General features: G+C 31.4%; 1 protein-coding gene across 2 annotated transcripts in view; it reads left to right on the top strand.

Annotated features, from left to right (window-relative positions):
- Nup44A (nuclear pore complex protein Nup44A) overlaps nt 1-17023 on the top strand; it is an 84182-nt gene extending 67159 nt beyond the window's left edge. For both annotated transcript variants that reach the window (XM_085807391.1, XM_085807385.1), the window contains 2 exons: nt 1572-1650; nt 16779-17023. In XM_085807391.1, the coding sequence (XP_085663517.1) occupies nt 1572-1650; nt 16779-16969 (270 nt within the window). In that variant the 3' untranslated portion in view covers nt 16970-17023. The remainder of the gene's footprint in view (nt 1-1571; nt 1651-16778) is intronic.
- The last annotated feature ends 3047 nt before the right edge of the window (nt 17024-20070 follow it).

Raw genomic sequence — 20070 nt, 5'->3', positions numbered from 1 at the left:
CTGTAGATCTCTGCAAACAAGCAAGCTTTAACACTTAGTTGAGGTTGTATTGATAGTTAATGCTGTCATAGAAATAGATTGTACCCATATGTTGAGTTATTTTAAGAAATATGATTTAAAAAGGTATTAAAAGATTATTATATGTAATTTAAGCATAGAATTTTATCATATGCACCCACGCATTGTCACCACTAAATGTAAAATTACTTCTGCAATGCTGTCTTTTATGCGTGCCATTTAAAAGTAAATCAAAATAAGTAACAATATGCATTATTTTGGTATGAATCTAAATATATATATTACAAATGAATTTATTACAAGATAGTTACAATGATATTATTGCAAAATATATGTTTCAGAATGTTATTTGTGTCTAATATTTGCTCGAAATGAAACTTTGTCATCCCAAACCACATACATTTACAGCTAGTTTGTCACCTTCACTCCATGCCAATAACAGCAAATATAACCAAAATAAAATGCTGATTGAACTTGAAAATAAACAATGAGGTTTTGCTTTTCCCGCGTCGGCATGTGACTGGCATCTGAGACATCACTCCACACCAAGTGCAAGAGCATGATTGGCTCTTCAGCAATAACACCAGTCACGCGCCAGTGCATGATGAGCAGCAAATATATTAATCAACATCTGAACCAGTGCTGGTGCCACTAATGTCAGTGCATCCTGTGAGGTCACTTTGGGCGGCAGTAAACCTAGTGCTAACCCTGATCTGGATCCATTGCTTGCTGATACAAAGAAATATATGTATTACAAATGAATTTATTACAAGATAGTTACAATGATATTATTGCAAAATGTATATTTCAGAATGTTGTTCGTGTATAAATCTTTGCGTGAAATGAAACTTTGTCATCCCAAACCACATACATTTACAGCTAGTTTGTCACCTTCACTCCATGCCAATAACAGCAAATATAACCAAATACACATTAAACAATTCTGAAATATTTAATCCATTATTTCAAGTGTGATCTTCTTTAGAATGTCGTCTACACATTCATTTAGGCTTTGTACACTTTATGGATCAGTATTGGAAAGGTCATTGCCCTCAGATCTCTCGAAAGTTATTTTTATCATCTTCCGCCTCAAGCTGATCAAAAAGAATATCTTCCCAATTGCAACAAGCTCTTCACAATGCTGCTCAGAGAACATTTCGTGATGTTTTCATATTTTAATGTGCCAAATTTGAAGCTATATTAATTACAGTATTTGTAGCATGTACAAAGGGATTTTGGCAATTTTACAATGTTAATCAAATCTAAGCCAAACCATGTTAAGTGAGGAATATCTATATTTACATTAATTATATTTTCGATTTTATAAATAATAGTGTGTCTTTCTGGGACACTTAGACTAATTACTTTTTGAGAAATAAACTGTCAGTGAAATTATGTAAAATTTGTTAACCATTTTAATGACATAAAACTATTCAATGATTTTAACTGCACTTTAACTAACTATATATAATAATATTAACTATTTAAAATGCATGAATGATTAAAATGTACAATTTAATAATATATTTTAACGGATGGAATTTAAATTTTAGGTTTGGCGTGTTAGCTGGAATATAACTGGCACAATTCTTGCATCATCTGGTGATGATGGTTGCGTTCGATTGTGGAAAGGTAGATACTTTAGTTAGCTATTACATGTAACGCAAAGGAACATTTTTAAATGTATTGATGTAGTTTTCATATCTTAGCCTAATTAAAAGTTTTAATTAACTGATTCAGGAGCTAAAATAGTACTAAATTAAATAATGAATTACTAATTCGTGTATTTACCATTTCCTGAGTTAATTTAGCTTTAAAGCAGAGCACTCGTAATTCACTTTTAGTGTGAGCAATAAGTAACTTGCACTTATTCTGCTTAAAAAGTGGATTATCCTTTTACTTTGTGGAAGCTGCACAGTTAGAGTAGACTGAAGGGTACCCTTGTATTATCTTGAAGTTGTTGTTTCAGTTATCGCCATGTTGTTGTTTTGTTTATCGCCAAGTTGTTCCTGAGTAGTTGAATGTTCCGTAAATGTACTTTTACTTAGAACTGGGTGCTCCTTTGATTTTTCAAGTGAAAATATATCAATGTGTACATGGACAAAATCAAGGGAGTGCACAATGCCAAGTTTGTGCAATTCTCTGATTTTTTTGAAGTGAAAATAGGTCGACGTGTACATAGATAAAGTCAAGGGAGTGTGCAATGCTTAGTTTGTGCAATTCTGTGATTTTTTTTAAAGTGAAATAGGTAAGTGTGTAATTGGATACCAAGTTTGTGCAATTCTTTGACTTGTTATTTTGTCTTTGTGTAGCGGTGATTTTTGGCGCTAAAATCGCCGCTACACAAAGCCAAAATAATAAGTCAAAAGAGTTTCACAAACTCGATTATCCATGTACCACCAAAATTCACCAAGAGGTACCTATAAATATACTTTTACCAAACTACATTTTGTACTTGTAAAAATTATGATTAATTCTAGTGCATTTACCATGAAAGCTTTTAATTAAATAGCTTGCATTTATTCTTCTCAGTGAATTATCCTATTACTTAGGCGTGTAAAACTATATTATGTACTTGCAAAAAATAGTCATAATTTTTAATGCAGTTAATACACATTTAACAAGAGCTGTTATTTTTTAGGTTATCTAATGATTAGAAAAATCTATTTTCATAAGATGTATATTTCAAACTGTTTTAGAAAAACAAGGCTTTTGAAAATTATTTTTCAGTGTATGGCTAATTAAAAAGTCATGAGCATCTAGTATTTAAAATTAACTGTGATGTGTTTTATTAGATACTGAAAGTAATTTTCTTATCTTTTGCACATATTTACTGATGTACTGTTATTCCAGAACATCCGTGAAGATTCTTTTAGGAGTTGGCAATAGGAGGAAAGAATATAAATCCACTGGATTTTATTCCATGCAATCTCTTTTTCCCCCCTCAAAACTGGGTTCAAGCTTGTAAATCAGTTATATTGCTTGGATCACAGGTTCCCAACCTTTTTCATATCACACACCCCTAAAAATTTTTTAATATGTTCTCAACTCCCTATAGCAGCTTAACCCCTTAACTGCTTAAGACGTGTGTAAACGTTTTCAGGGTTTCCTTTAAAAATGCTTTAGACGTCTTTATACGAATTTAAAATCGTTCAAAAAATTTTTAAGACGTGTATACTCGAAGCCCAAATTTTGCCAAAAATGCTTAAGACGTGTTTAAACGATGCGCTGTGGTGTTCTTTCCCGTACCTTTCTGCTGGCGGTTGTCAGTTGACACAAAACGCTTAATAGGGTGTGAAGTCTCTTTGAAAGGAGCACGAAAGAGTCCTGAGAGGGAAGTATCATTGTCAGAGAGCAGGTATGTGTTATCTGTGTGCCGACTAAAAGTTTGTGAATGAAGATAAATCGTTTTACAACTGTTTGCCTTGTGGTACTTAATACAAATGAAAGTCAAACAGTACCAGACGTTGTTATAGTACATTACCGAATTTTAGTAGAAACAGGAAAAAATAAAAATTGTAACAGAAAATTCCCTTTTGATTAACTTATATGTTATACAATAAAATATTTTATTTTTGTATTAAAAGTTGATTACAATTTCTGATTCATCAGGAAAAAAATATAAAATGTTGCAACCAGCTTTCTTGTTTGACCCCGTTATTCAAATGCGCGTTATTATAATGGTATATTCTTTGTTTTACTTTCTGAAATGTTAAAAATGTGCTTTCAGCATGCCTGAGTTTTGTACTCATATGTGTGGCTCTGTGTCCCGTAGAAATGGCGAACTGACATATAAAAATTTTATGAATGTTGAAAGGAAGATATTCTACTCGAAAACTTAATTAAATGGAATAAATCAATATGCCGAAGGAATTTCTAGAAATATTTGTTTTAAAAATTTTATTATTAAGATTTTAAATCAAAAATGTTTTAAAATCTAAGGGAAAAAAAATACGTATTCCTTGAAACTTTTCTTTAAAGAAATCTATCGGTATAAAATCGCTTAAAATTAATGGAGTGTAAGTTAAGTTAAACAGTGTATGAAAGGGTTAGATATACTGCGCACAAAAATTGCAGTCAGAAGAACAATTACCTAAAGAATTAAATTAATTATATTAAAAGAATTTCAAATAAATGAGAAAATAAATTAGCATCTCTCCAAATGTCAATGCTAACAGCAAAAGCACGAATGAAAGTTATTCTTTAAGTTTCGAACTTAATTCATCCGTCCGTACGCAATGATTTTGTCTTTGTGATTATTTTTCATATAGATACAACAAAAGGCCGCCAACGACGTAGCAGTAAAATCATTGAATACTACTAGTTTGAAGCAGGTTCAAATCCTGGCAAATGGATTACCTGCATACCAGTTTTTGCGAATTTTTGCTGCCCATGTTTAATGTGGGGGGAAAAAAATATGAGCCAATGTCAGTTAGCGTTTCATGATGATGTGCCTTGACTACGACTCTTCGCTTGGGATTGTGTTTGGTTTGGCTTATTAGATAATTAAGCACGCGAAGGCGATCTGCCTAAGAGGAGGTATGCTTTCGTGACAGATTTTCTAAAGGAAACAATCTTGTACTACATAGAGTTAAAACCATGAAAACGCCTATGCAATCAGCCTGTTCACAGGGATTTGCATGCGGGTCAAACTACCAGTATATTAAGAGATAGCCCTCGTATAGTTTGCCATAAGCTAAATAAAATAATAATTAATAAATAAAACATTCTCGAAATCACTTCACATTACTGAAATGGCAATAATTTCGTATGCCATTTCAGTATACCTGTGCTACCATTTTCCCTCTAATATGAAATTCTGAGCTTTTTCGTTACCGGACAGCCCACCAGTGGCTGAACGGAGTCTAACGGAACAACTGGGGTCCGGGGTTTGAATCCCGGCAAACGGGCTGGCTGCGAGGATGTTTTTTTAGTTTTCTATATAGTTCTCCAGCAAAAGCATTCTTCACATTAGGTAAATAAGCCTTGAGTACTTTGCTATAATCAAATAAACCATTATCCATAGCATGCTTCAAATATTTTTCTGTTGAAAAGTGCATGCGCCAAAGTTGGCCTCCGTTGAATGAAGTATGTTGTTTATTTTTTCTTTTTTTTATATAACAATATCTTGTTTTCAGATTCTGAATTATCAATAAAATATTTTTAATAATATGCAATTCTATTTTGTTTTTTGTTTAATGAAAAATTAATTTAAGCAACAAATTTTTTACGTTTAGAAAATTTTCGATTGTTGAAACGAGTTGCTGTCAAAAGCGCATCTTCTCGTTGCTGCATATATTTATTTAAAGAAAACTGCTTGCCGTGTGTACTTTCATAATTGAAAAGATCCAGAGAATTTTCAACAGGGAAATAAAGTTATTAATTTTATTGAAATTTGTGGATTCTTTGTGTTTTGAGGTAAAAGTCAAACCATTAGATTTGTGATGACCTTAAAATAAGGGTACATAAAATCAGGATTTTGCGGCCAGATATTCCCAGCAAAATATATTACAAAAATTTATCTATGTAGAATTAATGTATATTCCATTTAGTATTTGAATTTATCAGTGTTATTACACATCAGTTTATCAGTGTAAGTTATATCGAGATTTAGTTATGTTCGATATAAGAATTTTATTTTGTTTTTATAAATCCGATTTGTTTAATAATATTATATTTATTAAATACTATTTATTAGGTTTCCAAATCTGTCAAACCCAATCATTGGCCTCCTGGCTAAGATCTCTGATTACTGCTAGTCTGACTCATATTCGAACCCAAACAAATGAACTGGCTGCATGGTTGGGTTTTGTGATTTTTCCTATGTGTAACATGAACATAAGTACATTTTACTTAGAAAGTCGTCCACAAGAGACATCCAATTCCTTCGGCTAATAGATCTCGTTTCCTTTGTCATACTCAAATAATCTAAACATTTGTCAAAAAGACTAACAGATGCATATAACAAAATAAAATTAAGTAAATGCATATAACAAAGCTGAAGTAAATGTATATAACGAAAAAAAATGAGGTAAAAACAGATTTTTAATCATTTTTAATACAGTAGTTTTTAAATTGTGTTTTCAAATTTTATTTCATTTTTACGTATGTACACTGCTTCCCCGCCCCCAAAAAAAGGGACAGTGCTATATCTCCCGTTCTACTAAGCTGATTGACAAAATTCAAATTGCGTTCTTCATGTCTCGAAACCGTGACTTAGGATATATATTAGATTTATATATAGAACTATTCTAACATAGGTATTTTGACACAAAATCGGACTTTTTCTGAAATAACATACCAATTTTTTTTTACATATTTTGATTCTACAACTCAAATTACACCTAAATATGAAATTTTGTAAAATTTGGAGCGAAATTTACGGAGAAATTCACAAATTTATGTTGGCACTTTTTTTTCAGTTTGCGCCAAGAATAGTTCACTTGGCGAACTTCTTAATATATGGCAACCTAGTTTCCTTTCCCGTAGGAGGGAAAAAGTCACCATCGTTCCTTTTTTCCAAATAATATTCTTTATATTATATTTTTAATTATAACTGTTTTTATTTTAAGTGATTTTTCTTTTTCGAATTTCATTTTAATTGTTTAAGTTGTATGGTTTTTTTTCAAATAACTTTTTTTTAAAAAATTTCTATTTACCTATTCGAACTGCGTAAATAAAGGTGCAGCGTTTATTTTTTTTCAAATAGTTTTCTTTATGTATATACTTTTGTCATAGTTATTATTTTAGGTAATTTTTAAATTTTTATTCTTTTATTTTAATTTTTCGTGTCGCATTGACTCTTTAGATAATTGTTTTAAAATTTTCTATTTATTCCTTTGAACTGAGCATTTTAAATATAATTATTAATATAAATTTTCCAGAATTTGATTTTATTTATTTGAATTGCATTTCTTTCGGTAGAATACTTTGCAACCCAGACTACGATACATTTGAAATCTGCATATATTAAAAGAGAAAATACAGTAAAGAACAGTTAACACACCTTTCAATGTTCTGTTCAGAAAAGGTATATATAAATAAGAGAGATGTATAACCGACATTTTAACTTAGGATGTCTTGCATACACTGCTTTAAACAGTTTTATCATTGTGCCCATTGCTTTACACAATTTTATCCTACATTTGGTTTCTTAAAATGTTATTCTATTTTAGTCAAATATTTTATTTTTGAAATTGCAAGAATCAAATATCATAAGATTAAAAGGTTTTAAATTTTAAAAAAATACAAATATTAAATTTTACGCAAAAATTTATTTTTTCTTCTCTTTTTCTTCAGGCATTCTACTTTATTTTTGCTCTTTTTCTTTAGGCATTCTGCAAGTATATTAAAAAGCATCTAACTTTTCGAAATATCTTGGTATTTCTGACAATCATTTTAAATAAAGTTATCGCCTTCCATTTCATTAAGGCCCACAAACTGCCGAGCGGTAAAGTCGCTGAACACTGGTGGTTCACTCCGGGGTTCAAATCCCAGTAAACGGGCTTGGTTGCATGGGCGTTTTCATGGATTTTCTCATGTGTACCGTGTATGCCAGCTGGTTTCCCTTAGAAAGTTCTTCACGAAGTATTTGGTCAGAGCCTTTATCAGTCGTTAGAGGCTAAACATTTTGAAGGTATGAGATGAAAGGAAAGCTTGGTACCCTCAAGAGGTTTTGGTTTATTTAATTATGACAAAGCACACTAGGGCTATCTGCTTAAGGGGAGGGATGCCTTCGTGGAGGACCTTCTAAGGGAAACTGGCTCGCATACACGTTACACATGGGGAAAACCAGGAAAACGCCCATGCAGTCAGCCCGTTCGCGGGATTCGAACCTCGGACCGAACTACCGGTGTTTAGCGACTTTACCGCCCAGCCACTGTCTCATCAGGAGGGGGAAAAAAAATATCTTTAGGTGGCATCCACATACATCATTGGATAAACCCATGAATCTTCAAATAATTCGACTGAGAAAATCATGGGATTCTCCATTTATGATATGATATGATGTTCTATAATGTAATTTAAATTTATACAACCATATAGTCTAAAACCAGTCACTCTTCACTTTAATATGCAATGATATCGTTTTTGTCTTTTCTGTTAACACAAGCTCAATTGATGGTATTTGCTGGTGTACACTACATCTAATGTCTTTGAAGTATCCTGAAAGTTTATTCAAAAGCGTCCAAGTTTTTGAAACATCTTGGTATGTCTGACAGCCAAATTTCCCTGCAAATTTTTACTTACTTTTCTCCCTAATTTTCTTCTTTCCTTCTACAGTTATTTTCAGTGCTCACACAAGATTTTTTTGATTGCTAGATTTCCATAAATTTTGCATTCTTGTCAATTTTTTAAAATATCAATTGCGTCAACTGTGTTTCAGCTGAAGAGAGCTTTTCATTTTCTAGACATTTTAACTACAAACAAAGTTTAAAACGAAGTCCAAAGGATAAATATTTTAATTAAAAGATTTTTGCTAAATGACAAAGAAATAAAACAGTCCAGCAGGATTTATTCTGTACCACCAAGTGACCCAATTCTTATATCAGCTGAAATAATTTAAATCATATTTAAGATCATGTTTTTTTATACAATCTATAACGTGAGAGAAAAATTAGCTTCTTAAAACATTTTTTCTAAGAGGATTAATGTAAAAGATTATATTTATATATATATTTTTTTAAAGCTGGGACTTGAACCAAATTGTCAAATTTTTAAAGTTTAATTTACATGGTGGTTATAATTAAAGTTCCAATTTGAAATGGTCACAAAAGGAAAACTACCGGACCAAATGTTATCAAACTTGGGAATCGTGTAAAGGGGTTATGGGAATTTATTTTTCGCGAGAAAAAAAAGAGTTTAAAAACTCACCGCCAGAGGAAAAATGGCGCTGTATACAATATTGTTAAATGAAATAAGACATGAAAAACATCTGTTTAAAATGTGTTTAATAGTTTCCGAATTGTGTTACAAAGCATGTTCACTGTAGCTTCAAGCATTTTCTGAAAGCAAGTTAAATCCTGTTACTGCATTCTCAACAGCAGCTCTTAGCATATCAGGAGGAATGTTACGGACATATCAGTGTATCACATTTTTCATTTCTGCCAAATTGTTTAGATTATCACCATAAACAGTGCTTTTGAGATAACCCCATAACCAAAAGTCACAGAGGTTGAGGTCTGGTGGGAAGAGGGGAAGTGTCGGCCTATAAGACGTTCATTCGTTAAATGTTACCTAAGTAACTGTGCGACACACATGAGGTGAGGCCCAGCCCTGCATAAAAATCGTAGTATCTAAAATGCCACGTTACTGCAGTTCCATGTATCATGAAACATTTTAACATTGACTCTAAGTGAGCTGCAATCACAGTGGTCCACCTGTCGACTCCTCTTCAGAGAAAAATGGTTCAGTTATAAAACTAGCTGTCATTCAACGCTAAACGGTGTGGAATGACTGTTATGCAATCGAATGCAGTAGGAGAATGCAATGGAACTAGATAGATAACATGAGAGATTTCTTTGGCCCAAATCGATTAAAAGCATTTTGAATCAGTATCTTCATGTTTTATGGCCGAACTCAGGCTTCAAAAATTACAAATTAGCGATCTGTAGGAAAATGATTTCCAGATTGTACGCACTTGTGCAAGTGATATTTGCGATGTCACATTTTCAAATCGCTAATTCGTAGTTTCCACGGACGAATTTCTCACTTACACGGATGGCGCACTTGACTTTTATCGAATTGAATGCCTTTAAATGGTAATTTGCTTACTTCAAAGTTTCTTAAGTGTATACAACATATTAAACCCGTGTAACAAAAGGTTAAGGTAGATTCCGAGCCATATTTCGTTTAACAATATTGCATACAGCGCCATTTCTCCCTTGGTGGTGAGGTTTCGAACTTCCTTTTTTTCCTGGAAAATAAATTCCTATGACCTCCTTTACACGATTACCAAGCTTGATAACATTTGATTCAGTAGTTTTCCTTTTATGACCGTTTCAATGTGGAACTTTAATTGTAACCACTCTGTATGTTATTAAATTTTAATTTGAAGCTATGCATTTGATGTATACCATGCGTACATTTTTCGCTTTTATGGAAAAATAAAGAATCGAAGCAAATATAGTTAGGATAATGGACCAAAACTGAAAAAATTTCTCCTCCCTCCGAAAATCAAATATTGAAGCTTTGACCTTGAATTTATTGGAATACCGAAATATTTAATTTGACTTATCTTCTAAGTTCTAGCTCCGACAACAATTCCGAATTACTTAAACTGAAGTAAAAGATTTAGTATATATTCACTGTATGTTAATAAAATAATCAGAGTGTAAAAATAGGTTATAGAATTTACGCTGATGCAACTTTTTGTCTGAGTGCACAACATGTAATGGAAGAGAAGGCTTGTAGAGGTCTGTTTTTGACATGCCTCTAAAAGTAGATGTCATACTCCTTTTGTCTCTTCAATGTCAAAAAACTTTCCTTTCAGAGGCAACTTTAGTTTTTGGGAAAGGAAAAAAATCACAGGAAGACAAATTTGAAGAACATGCAGGACAATTGAATATACATACTTATTTTCGGAACACAAGCAGTTCTCCGACTGGTTATTGAATAATGAAAACGTGCATTGTCATGCAATACAAAACATTTGGAATAAGTTTTCTGACTGAAATCGTAAGATTAAAAGTCATCTGCTTAATTCACAGCCATTTACAAGTCAACTGCTCGGGCAACTGTAGAATCGTTTTGATCCTGAGCTTGTAAGACAAACCTAATATCACTGGATTTAAACACTTCTTTAATCTTCCGAGAATGTTCCTTCTTTAGCTCACTTAATATTCACTTAATATTAAGATTCACTGAATATTCCAAGAATATTAAGTGAATACAATTATTGCAAAAGAAATTGAATATTCATTTGCACTACAGCTTGGTAGTTTACTAACGAGTTAACAAAAATTCTGCTTTTTGTGTCTAAGAATGCAACAATATTTTAAATATTTACAAATAAAATATTAAATTGGAGATTTAATTGGAACCTCACCAGTTGCCTAGCATTTGAAGATTGTTAAATACTAATTGTTTGTTACGAAGTCTACCCCAGGCTGCATGGTTAGTTTTCGTAGTTTTCTAGGTTCTCTTTACAAAGGTTCTCTATGAAAGCATCTTAATCAAATAGCTCCCATGTACTTTCTATGTTCAAATAACCAACTAACCTAGTTTAAGCACGATTTCCAAGTGACGTTACTATCAAAACCCGAATACTTATTAAAAATCATGTAGCTTGCCAATCAAGAGTAACATGAAAGATACGGCGGCAATAATTGAATTGCTGTTACGGTACGCTGTTTCTAAACTTAGATGGTCATTCCTTAATTAAATAGCCCACCAGCAGCCGAGCGGTTAAGATGCTGAACACTGGTAGTTTGGTCTGAGGTTCGAATCCTGCAAATGTGGCTGGCTGCATGGGCGTTTTCGTGGTTTTCCCAATGTGTAATGTGTATACGAGCCAGTTTTCCTTAGAAAGTCCTCCACAAAGGAATCCCTCCCTTTAGGCAGATAACCCTCGTGTGCTTTGCCATAATTAAACAATCCAATCCAATCCTTAATTAAATATAATTGATTTGTAACTTCTACTAGAGCTGACATTAAGAATTGAAGCGTAAATAAATAATATCGTGTGCAATCTTGATTAATATAAAATTAAAAATATTTGCATAGAAAAATATTTTCATTCAAACAGAAAGTTTTTTGAAATATTTGCAATTTCTTTATAAGAAGGATTTATTAATAACCGTAATAATTACTTATTATATTACTTATGATTAGGATTCAGTTCTTGACAATTACATTCTAAATTAGAATTTTAAGGATATAATGAAAATACGCTACACACAAAAATACATTTTAGGATAAAAAATTAGTTGATTTTTTATGTTTTAAAACTTCTTAAATTCATTTAATAAACATCGTATCCTCGTTGTTAATTGAATCCAGAATCTTGGGTGTCGTTTATATAATTATTCTTGCTTGTCCACAGAACCTTCTGACTTATCCAGCCATTAAGTAGCTGCAGATCATTTCTACATAACCATTGAACTTCCATTAATTCAGTCTCTAGAGGGTTGTATGTTTATATCATAATTTGACTTTTATAAAAATGATTATTCTAAATCTTATGTTTCTATAAAATTATACCATGCTTTAAAAATATGGATGATAGTATCAGCAGCTCTTTCAGCCACTTCATAAGCAACAGTTTCTTTAGAAATAAATTATGCAGTTAATGTCATAAAATATTTTCATAAAATTCAAATAAACATCAAACGAAAATTCTCAGTTATAGACAATTCAATTTAAACAAAGTTAAAGTAAAGTAGCAGACGATAAAACGCCGAAGGTAAAAATTTACTCTTACGAAAATTTACTCTTATTTTTTTAAAAAAAAGGAAGAAAGAGAGAAATTAAAAAAAAATAGTTAAAAATTTGAATAATATCTGTAATTTAAAAAAAAATAGCTTTTCATATAGTATTAATAAATATTTATTATGCATCATTGAGGGAAAATATTTCATATAATTAATTCTCCGTAAAATTTTACTTGAAATTTAAGGTTAAAAATAGCTGTGGCAATTCACTGTAACAAAAATCCATAAACCACATTTGGCATTATTATCGCTAAAAAAAAATGCCAAATTTCAAAACTCGAAAATATGTAAATTCGTTTCAGATTTTTTGAAATAGGAGTTCTTTTGTTTTGTGGCACTAAATTTGATGATTTCAAGATCAGTTTGTAATATTTTAAAAATTTATGTGTTTGTGCTGTGATAATCGTTAGCTCACTCTGTATAGTATCTGCACAATAGCAAAGTACTACGTAAAAAAGTTTTTTGTTTGTTTGTTTTTTTGTTTTACTGTAGCAGTTGTTAAAATAAAATAAAAATGGATGTTCGGAAGATTTGAATGTGTTTTTTATTGAAAAATTTACTCATGTTTTGTTTTGAAAGTTTGTCATTAGTATGCAAAATTTTTTATTCAGAGATTTGCAAATTTTTGGATGTTTTTTTTACAGATATAATAACATTGATAAATGTCATAAAAATAATGATAATTTAAAATTATATTTAAGAAATAATGTTAAAATTAAATATTTTTATTTTTTCATGTATTACTGTAAAGTAAGATTACTTTTCATTTTTGTGACTTAGGAATATTTTCAGTTTGAAAAATAAACAATACTGTTGTAAATAATAAAGCACAGTTTCTGAAATGCTTTTGAGGATAAAACAAAAAAGCTACTATAAATAATTAATTTCATTTGTTTCCTTTAATATTTTTTCATGATGAGAGTTTTTCTCATGTAATATTGTCAAAATATTTAAATTTCTATCAGTTTTCTTGAGAATTCACTTTGCACATTTCATTTCTAAATTCTTCCCACTCCCCCCAAAATCATCTAGCTTTTTGCTTCACACAATTCATAGAGATTTTAGACCTAGCGGTTCGGAAGGTTTAGAAGGATTTAATGGCAAGATTTATAGACCTATAATTCTAGAAAAATGTGACGAAAGGAAAAATGTCTTCATGGTATTAACACATAATAGATGTGTTTCATAGGAAATTTGTGATGAATTTCTTAGCTTTTGAAAAATTTTTGGAAGAACTGTGAAAACAAAATTCTTTGAATCTCCTCCTCACTTTATTTTCTTATCTTTCTTCCTGACACAAGCATTGAAGCAAGCAAGCAAACTGAAAAGCAGCAATTTATTAAAAAATTAATCATGTATGTCCCAGTGCATCATACATACCTCAGTGCCAATCAATCAATATCATTAGTTATAACTGCTGTAAAATGTTCTTAGTGCTTTTTTAATGGATATTTTTTAGAAATAAAAAATTATAATTGTAACCATGTAGGTCTATTATGATTAAGGATAGCCAGCTAAATAATTTAATCATTTGCAACTAATTGCTTACCCTTAAAAGTTATCTCTCCATGTTAAGGTGACTTATTTCCTTTCCTTAATCCTTATTTTGGATGTACGATACAACACAAAAATGTAAAAATTAACATTAAACTTTATTCCTTACATCTAATGATATTTAAAATAACAAAAAGTAGCCTATCGTCTCTGGTGCTTCAACAGCTTATTGGAACATCATATTAATTGGATTATGACTCCAGCGAATCTACACTAAGCTATGACACTAACTGAATTAGGCTAAGTGCAGCTAACTTTCAACACTAACCGTTTCTGTTATGAATCATGTTGATTATTACTTTACTTCTCAATTTAACTTATGCTAGACATAAAGTCTCCATAAGCCTTTGGACTGAGTGAGTACATGATGAAGTGAAACTTAAGAAAGAATCACTATTAAGTTAACTGTTAGTAAAATTAAATAAAGTCACTAATCTTCTTTAAAGTATATGGGACTTTTATAAGTGTAAAACATAAATATCTCAAGAAATTTTATAATTTAATGCTAATTACTTGAGAAAAATCATGAAGTTAATTTTAATCATGAATTTGTTTTATAATAAAGTTAAATATTAAGTTTAATAATAATGCATCCTTCTTCCAGGTTTATTTTATTCTTACAAAAGTGATATTAAAAAAGTGAAGTTCAGGTGTAGATAATTGCTTTAATTTATTCAGTTCATGTTTGCTGATAGGTCTTTAATTTTATTCATTGATTATTCGTATGTGATTAAATTTATTCATTGTAGGTCCTTAAAAGTACTTAATTTCCATGTGCAGAAATTTGTACAAATCCTGTAAATATAAAATTATAATTGATACATATAGGAAATATGCAGCAGTAATTGCAGTAATGATGCTGTGATACATATAGGAAATATGCAATTACAGTCAAAAGTCGTTAATCCGTACTCGTCGGGACTTCGGCGATTCCGGATAAGGGTTTTTTCCGGATAATAAATCATCAGTTTAAATCTGATAAGATGGCATGCAGAAATTAAAAAATTAAAAATATGAAACCGTAATTTATGAAATAAAGAAAAATTATGATCTAAAGGGTATCAAAATTTGGGGGGGGGGAAGCTTAATATTTATTTATTTACTTTATTAAACATTTCTTTTAATGTAAGTTAAGTTGCTTCGTTTTATGTGATAATACTTTCTCTTTAATTCTATTAAACAAACATAATTTCTTGTTTAGTTACAAGGTTCCACTGTTCAAGTCCTGTAATTGCTGTGTCGAGAATACCGACTAATTCGTCAATCGAAATTTTTTCGTTTTCAATAACCTCTGTGTCACTTTCTTCACTATCAGAAGCGAATTATAATTAGGAGGAATTTGATTTAAATCATATCAAAGACGGAGTACATCGTAAGGAAATACTACATTTAGTAAGGAATTATAAGCCGAATAAAATAAAAACATCTGCCCTGAAGATAAGGATAGTGCTGACAGATCAGCTTCCAATTAATTGCGCGCCACAGCGCATCCTCCCCCCCTGCAGAGCAGCGTGAAATTGATAAACAGATTTCGGAATGGTTAGATAAATAAAGAATATGCATTTATCCATTTTTTGCAGCAATTCCACTTTTTGTTTGATGGACATCGAAACATACTTTCGCTTTGTAGATCCTTTGGGAGCTCCAGCATCGGAAATTCTATTTGACATAATCGAAAGTTCAAGCTTACTTTTATAAAATTGCTTTAACAGTCTGCAAAAAATAATAAGCCGGACCCAGTTCGAAGATTAAGGAACAATGCAATCTGCAACATTAACTGAAATAGATAATTAGATAGTTTTATCTTATACCATCCGTTATACATTAAACGCGCATGCGCACACGCATATGCGCAGCTGTAAAGGTCTTAAGCGCATGCGTAAACGCTTATCAACGCGACGCGTGCGCAGAAAGTTTGTAGGTCCGGATTATAGATCATTCCGGATTATGGGTGTCTGAATTAACAACTTTTGACTGTATAATGTATTGAAATATGCAATAATAGCTACATAAATAAAACTACTCATTTTTTTATTCCTACTCATTACAAATGTTACATGTGTCCCATTGGTCACACAACAGATGTCTAAGTGATAGTCAGCTATTCTGTAGTATGATCTACTACAGCTATTCTGTAGTAGTGAAATCCATAAATTCTGTAGTATGATTTCTCAGGTCTCCTGATTTAATGCCTTATGACTACTTTCCTTTGGGGTATCTTGACAACTATGTTTTCGTACATATCCCTACTGCTTATGATACTAGTTAAGAAAGCTTAAAGAATGCACTGCTACTGTCCTCATCATTCAATAATGAAATGGTACTGAACTTGATTCCACACTTGTCAATGAGGCATGAATGGAGCACTCGTAATGTGTAAGGAAAATTTATCTAACAAATCATTCACTGTAATCATTTGTTCTAATCGTTTGGACATATTTCTAACAGTATTTTTTTCACTTTTTAGCTGCTTTTATTTACAAATAATAAAAGTTACTGAAAATGAAAAATTGTTGTGTTTTTACTGCATCTCCCATCCAAGAAACAAAGCTATGTATAGCTATTTTTGTGTAAGATATTATGCATCTGTGATAAGTTGAATACTAAAAAATCAGATTGCAAAAGCTTTTTTTTTAAACCTTTTTTTCTTACCATTAAAACAAAATCCTACAAAATATAAAACTGAATGTTCCTTTTTCCAGATTTTTTAACGCAGTTAATCAAAGTCTTGAATATTAAATCATGTAGTAAAAATTATATTTATTTCCCCTTTAGCTTCATTTGGAGAAAAATGGAAATGTCTTGCAACTTTAAAAGGTGATGGCACCACTGAAGTAGCTGAAAAGCAAATTAATAATGAATCTGAAACTTTATCAAAAATGGATACTTCAGGTATTTCTGTTCCTACTGCTAGGTACTACAAACTTGGCCAAGTTAGTCATCTAAAACAAGAGCCATGGCATTAATTTATATTTGTATGTATTCCTAAACAAGAATTGTAATAAATTTGTAAAGTTTTATTTTGGTTGTATGATACATTATTGTATTTTTTTAAATACATTTGGAAATGTTACCCAGAGGTCGAGTAGTTTTTTTTTTTTTTTTTTTTTTATGTAATTGTCATGTTAAATTCTTCTTCTATATTGTTTTTTTCTAAGAACAGTTTTTCAGAATTCATATACTACAAACTTATTTGAGTCTCCAGTTAAAGTAGAACTTTATCTGAAGTTCCTGATAGTGAATTAGAAAATTTGGATATCTCATTAGTGCTGCATTGGTATTTTTATGAAAGTTCCCCACTGTCTGTTGATAAAACTTGTACAAGAATGCATTGACATAAAGCTGCGTGTGTCCTTATGAAGATAAATTTTTTAATTTGACGACAGACACACACACACACACACACACACACACACACACACAAAAAAAAAAAAAAAAAAAAAAAACAGACTTCACAAAAGGCCACTTGGGACACTGCTATGCAGGTGCACTTTTAGTTTGCCATCTTGATCAATAAAGCTAATGAAGATTTTACTTGTGTAGTAGTGCCTCAGTATAAAAGTGCGGGCACTTCCATGTCGAGGTGGGCCCATTGGCGGCCGAGCGGTAAAGATACTGAACATTGGTAGTTCGGTCTGAGGTTCGAATACCGTGAACGGGCTGGCTGCATGGGCATTTTCATGGTTTTCCTCATGTGTAACATGTATACAAGCCATTTTTCCTTAGAAAGTCCTCCACGAAGGCATCTCTCCTTTTCGGCAGATAGCCCTCGTGTGCTTTGCCATAATTGAATAATCCAATCCATGTCAAGGCATCTTTGTGGAATTTTCTATCCTGCCAAATGATGGCTGACTTTCATAAAAGTGCCATTACCTTTACCATGGAGCACCAGTCGAGGGTTCTCCACCATTTTTAAATTTCCAAATGATTGGAAGCAATTCTTTATTTTCCCTTTTAACACTGTGAGATTTTCTGCTTGATAAACTATCATTGGATTAAATTTTAAATCACCTGCTAAATTTTCATCAGAAATGTTGTTGCTTTTTACTGGGTTTATGTGCAGGGGTGAGTGATTCTTCCTTTAGTAAGAATGTACGATTAGATATCCCTCCCTCCAAAAAAAAGTACATTTCATCTATATTGGAGCATTTGACCATATTCTCTATCAACAATAATTCTGGATAATGAGGAAATAAATTCTTTTGCAACATTTTTAACTGTGTTTGCCAATTCTCCAGTGAATTTAATATTAAGTGAAGAATACATCATTTTAAGTTTGTTGAACCAGCCGTTACTTACTGGAAACATCCCGATAAAATCTTTTGATGTAGGCTTCCAATCTTTATGCAGAATCGGATTTGACTTAGACATTGTTTTGATGTTGATCTATGGTGACAAATATCTTTCCATTTCATTCATCATTATGGCATGTCTTTTAGGAACAGTCTTTGAAGCTCTATTTCCAAAATTCTAAATATAGGTCTTAATTTTATTCTCTTTTTTTCCAAAACTGATCAAATTGTAGACCTGCTTATGTCATACGAAAAGTCAACAAACAAAAGATTCATCATTTTCAGAATGTGTAATTATTTCCAACTATGTCCCGATCATGTGAAGTTTATGAATCCTTCATTTCATTCTTTTCATATCAACGCTGCAGTTCCTCCATCACTAGGATGCCCGCATCGCAGATCGGAAACTTAGTGACATCATAACGATTTCGAGAAATCTGTTGCTCAAGGAGGCAGTGTGTAAGTGAGCATCAGCTACTGCATGGGAACTTTTGCAATATTGATAAAAACTAAAAAAAAAAAAAATTAATTTATAAAAATATGCAAAATTCCAGGGCCGCCTTTATTCCATACCATTAACATTTACTATATTAGTGCTCAGAAATACAAGTTTTATATTTTCACTACTATTCAAAATTATTTCATTCATTTTTCATATTTACCACATTTTCATAATAATTCAGAGGTTTTTAACAACAATCCAAAATTAATATTTTTAATATATTAAATTTTAATAAACTTCTATAACTGGCATGTTTGACATAATTTGAAAGCTACTAAAATTTATTGAACATAATTATTGAAAACAGAATTGCTAATACCATACATAACATTTGAATTTTTTATTAATTCCATAAAAACAATCTACATCTTCAAAGTACAAAAGAATAATAATTATTGCAATTTTCTGATTAAATCCTAAATAATTAAAATAACCGAATTAATTTCTATAAATTTTTTGAAGCAGAAGTACTTTATTTTAGCACAATTTAATTCACTTGAAATAAATATACTCTTGACTATAAAAATTATGACTGTCATGAAAAACGGATGCCAATATCTCGCAGAAGCGGTTCAGTGTAAACATAATTGACCATGGAGTCACTGATACGTTGATATTTAAAACTCTTATTTTAGCAGTCATTTTTGGATGGTGGATCAGGAAACGTGGCATTGGTTTATTTTCACATTTTGCTTGAGGTTGGAAGTGAAACCTTGATTGTGGAGTTCTTGGACTTTGCATAGTGATCTGTGGTGACAAACAGGCTGCAAATAATGACTTTTAGAATTTTTTCTTCAGGACGTTGGTGTGCATATGATTAAGATTATTTTGTAGATTTGTCTTGCGTATAAATCTACGTGAGTCGGGTTATTGACATGTAGTTTGGATCCTAAGGATTTGCAAGAATTCAGCAACCTTAGTAGTTTTATTGATTGCAGTAGGTGATACTGCATAACTGCTGGCGATGCTTTCCCCCCCTTTTTTTTTTGCAATGTAGAGAGGTTGAATAGTTTGTTGATTACATAGTTCTGTGTTTTCCTTATCCATATGTTTATTATTTGTTCTATTTTAAAGTCCATTAAATCTATAGTTAATTTTTATGGAAGGTTCTGTGGTTATTTGGTCGGAGTTACTTGATCTTCAGCAATGCTGTTTTCTTTGTTCTTTGAAGGAGAATCTTGTTGAGCTTTGATGAGTGCATTAATCTTTGTTTCGAATTCTTTGATTTTTCCATCTCTGCATTCAGTTTTGTTGTGGACTTGGTATTCAGCAA

The sequence above is a fragment of the Stegodyphus dumicola genome, chromosome 1, assembly GCF_044657685.1.
Source record: "Stegodyphus dumicola isolate Sdum_Otavi_A_Nest chromosome 1, ASM4465768v1".
Lineage (NCBI taxonomy): Eukaryota > Metazoa > Arthropoda > Arachnida > Araneae > Eresidae > Stegodyphus > Stegodyphus dumicola.
Note: the sequence above shows the minus strand (reverse complement) of the source record. Positions and strands in the feature narration are given on the sequence as shown.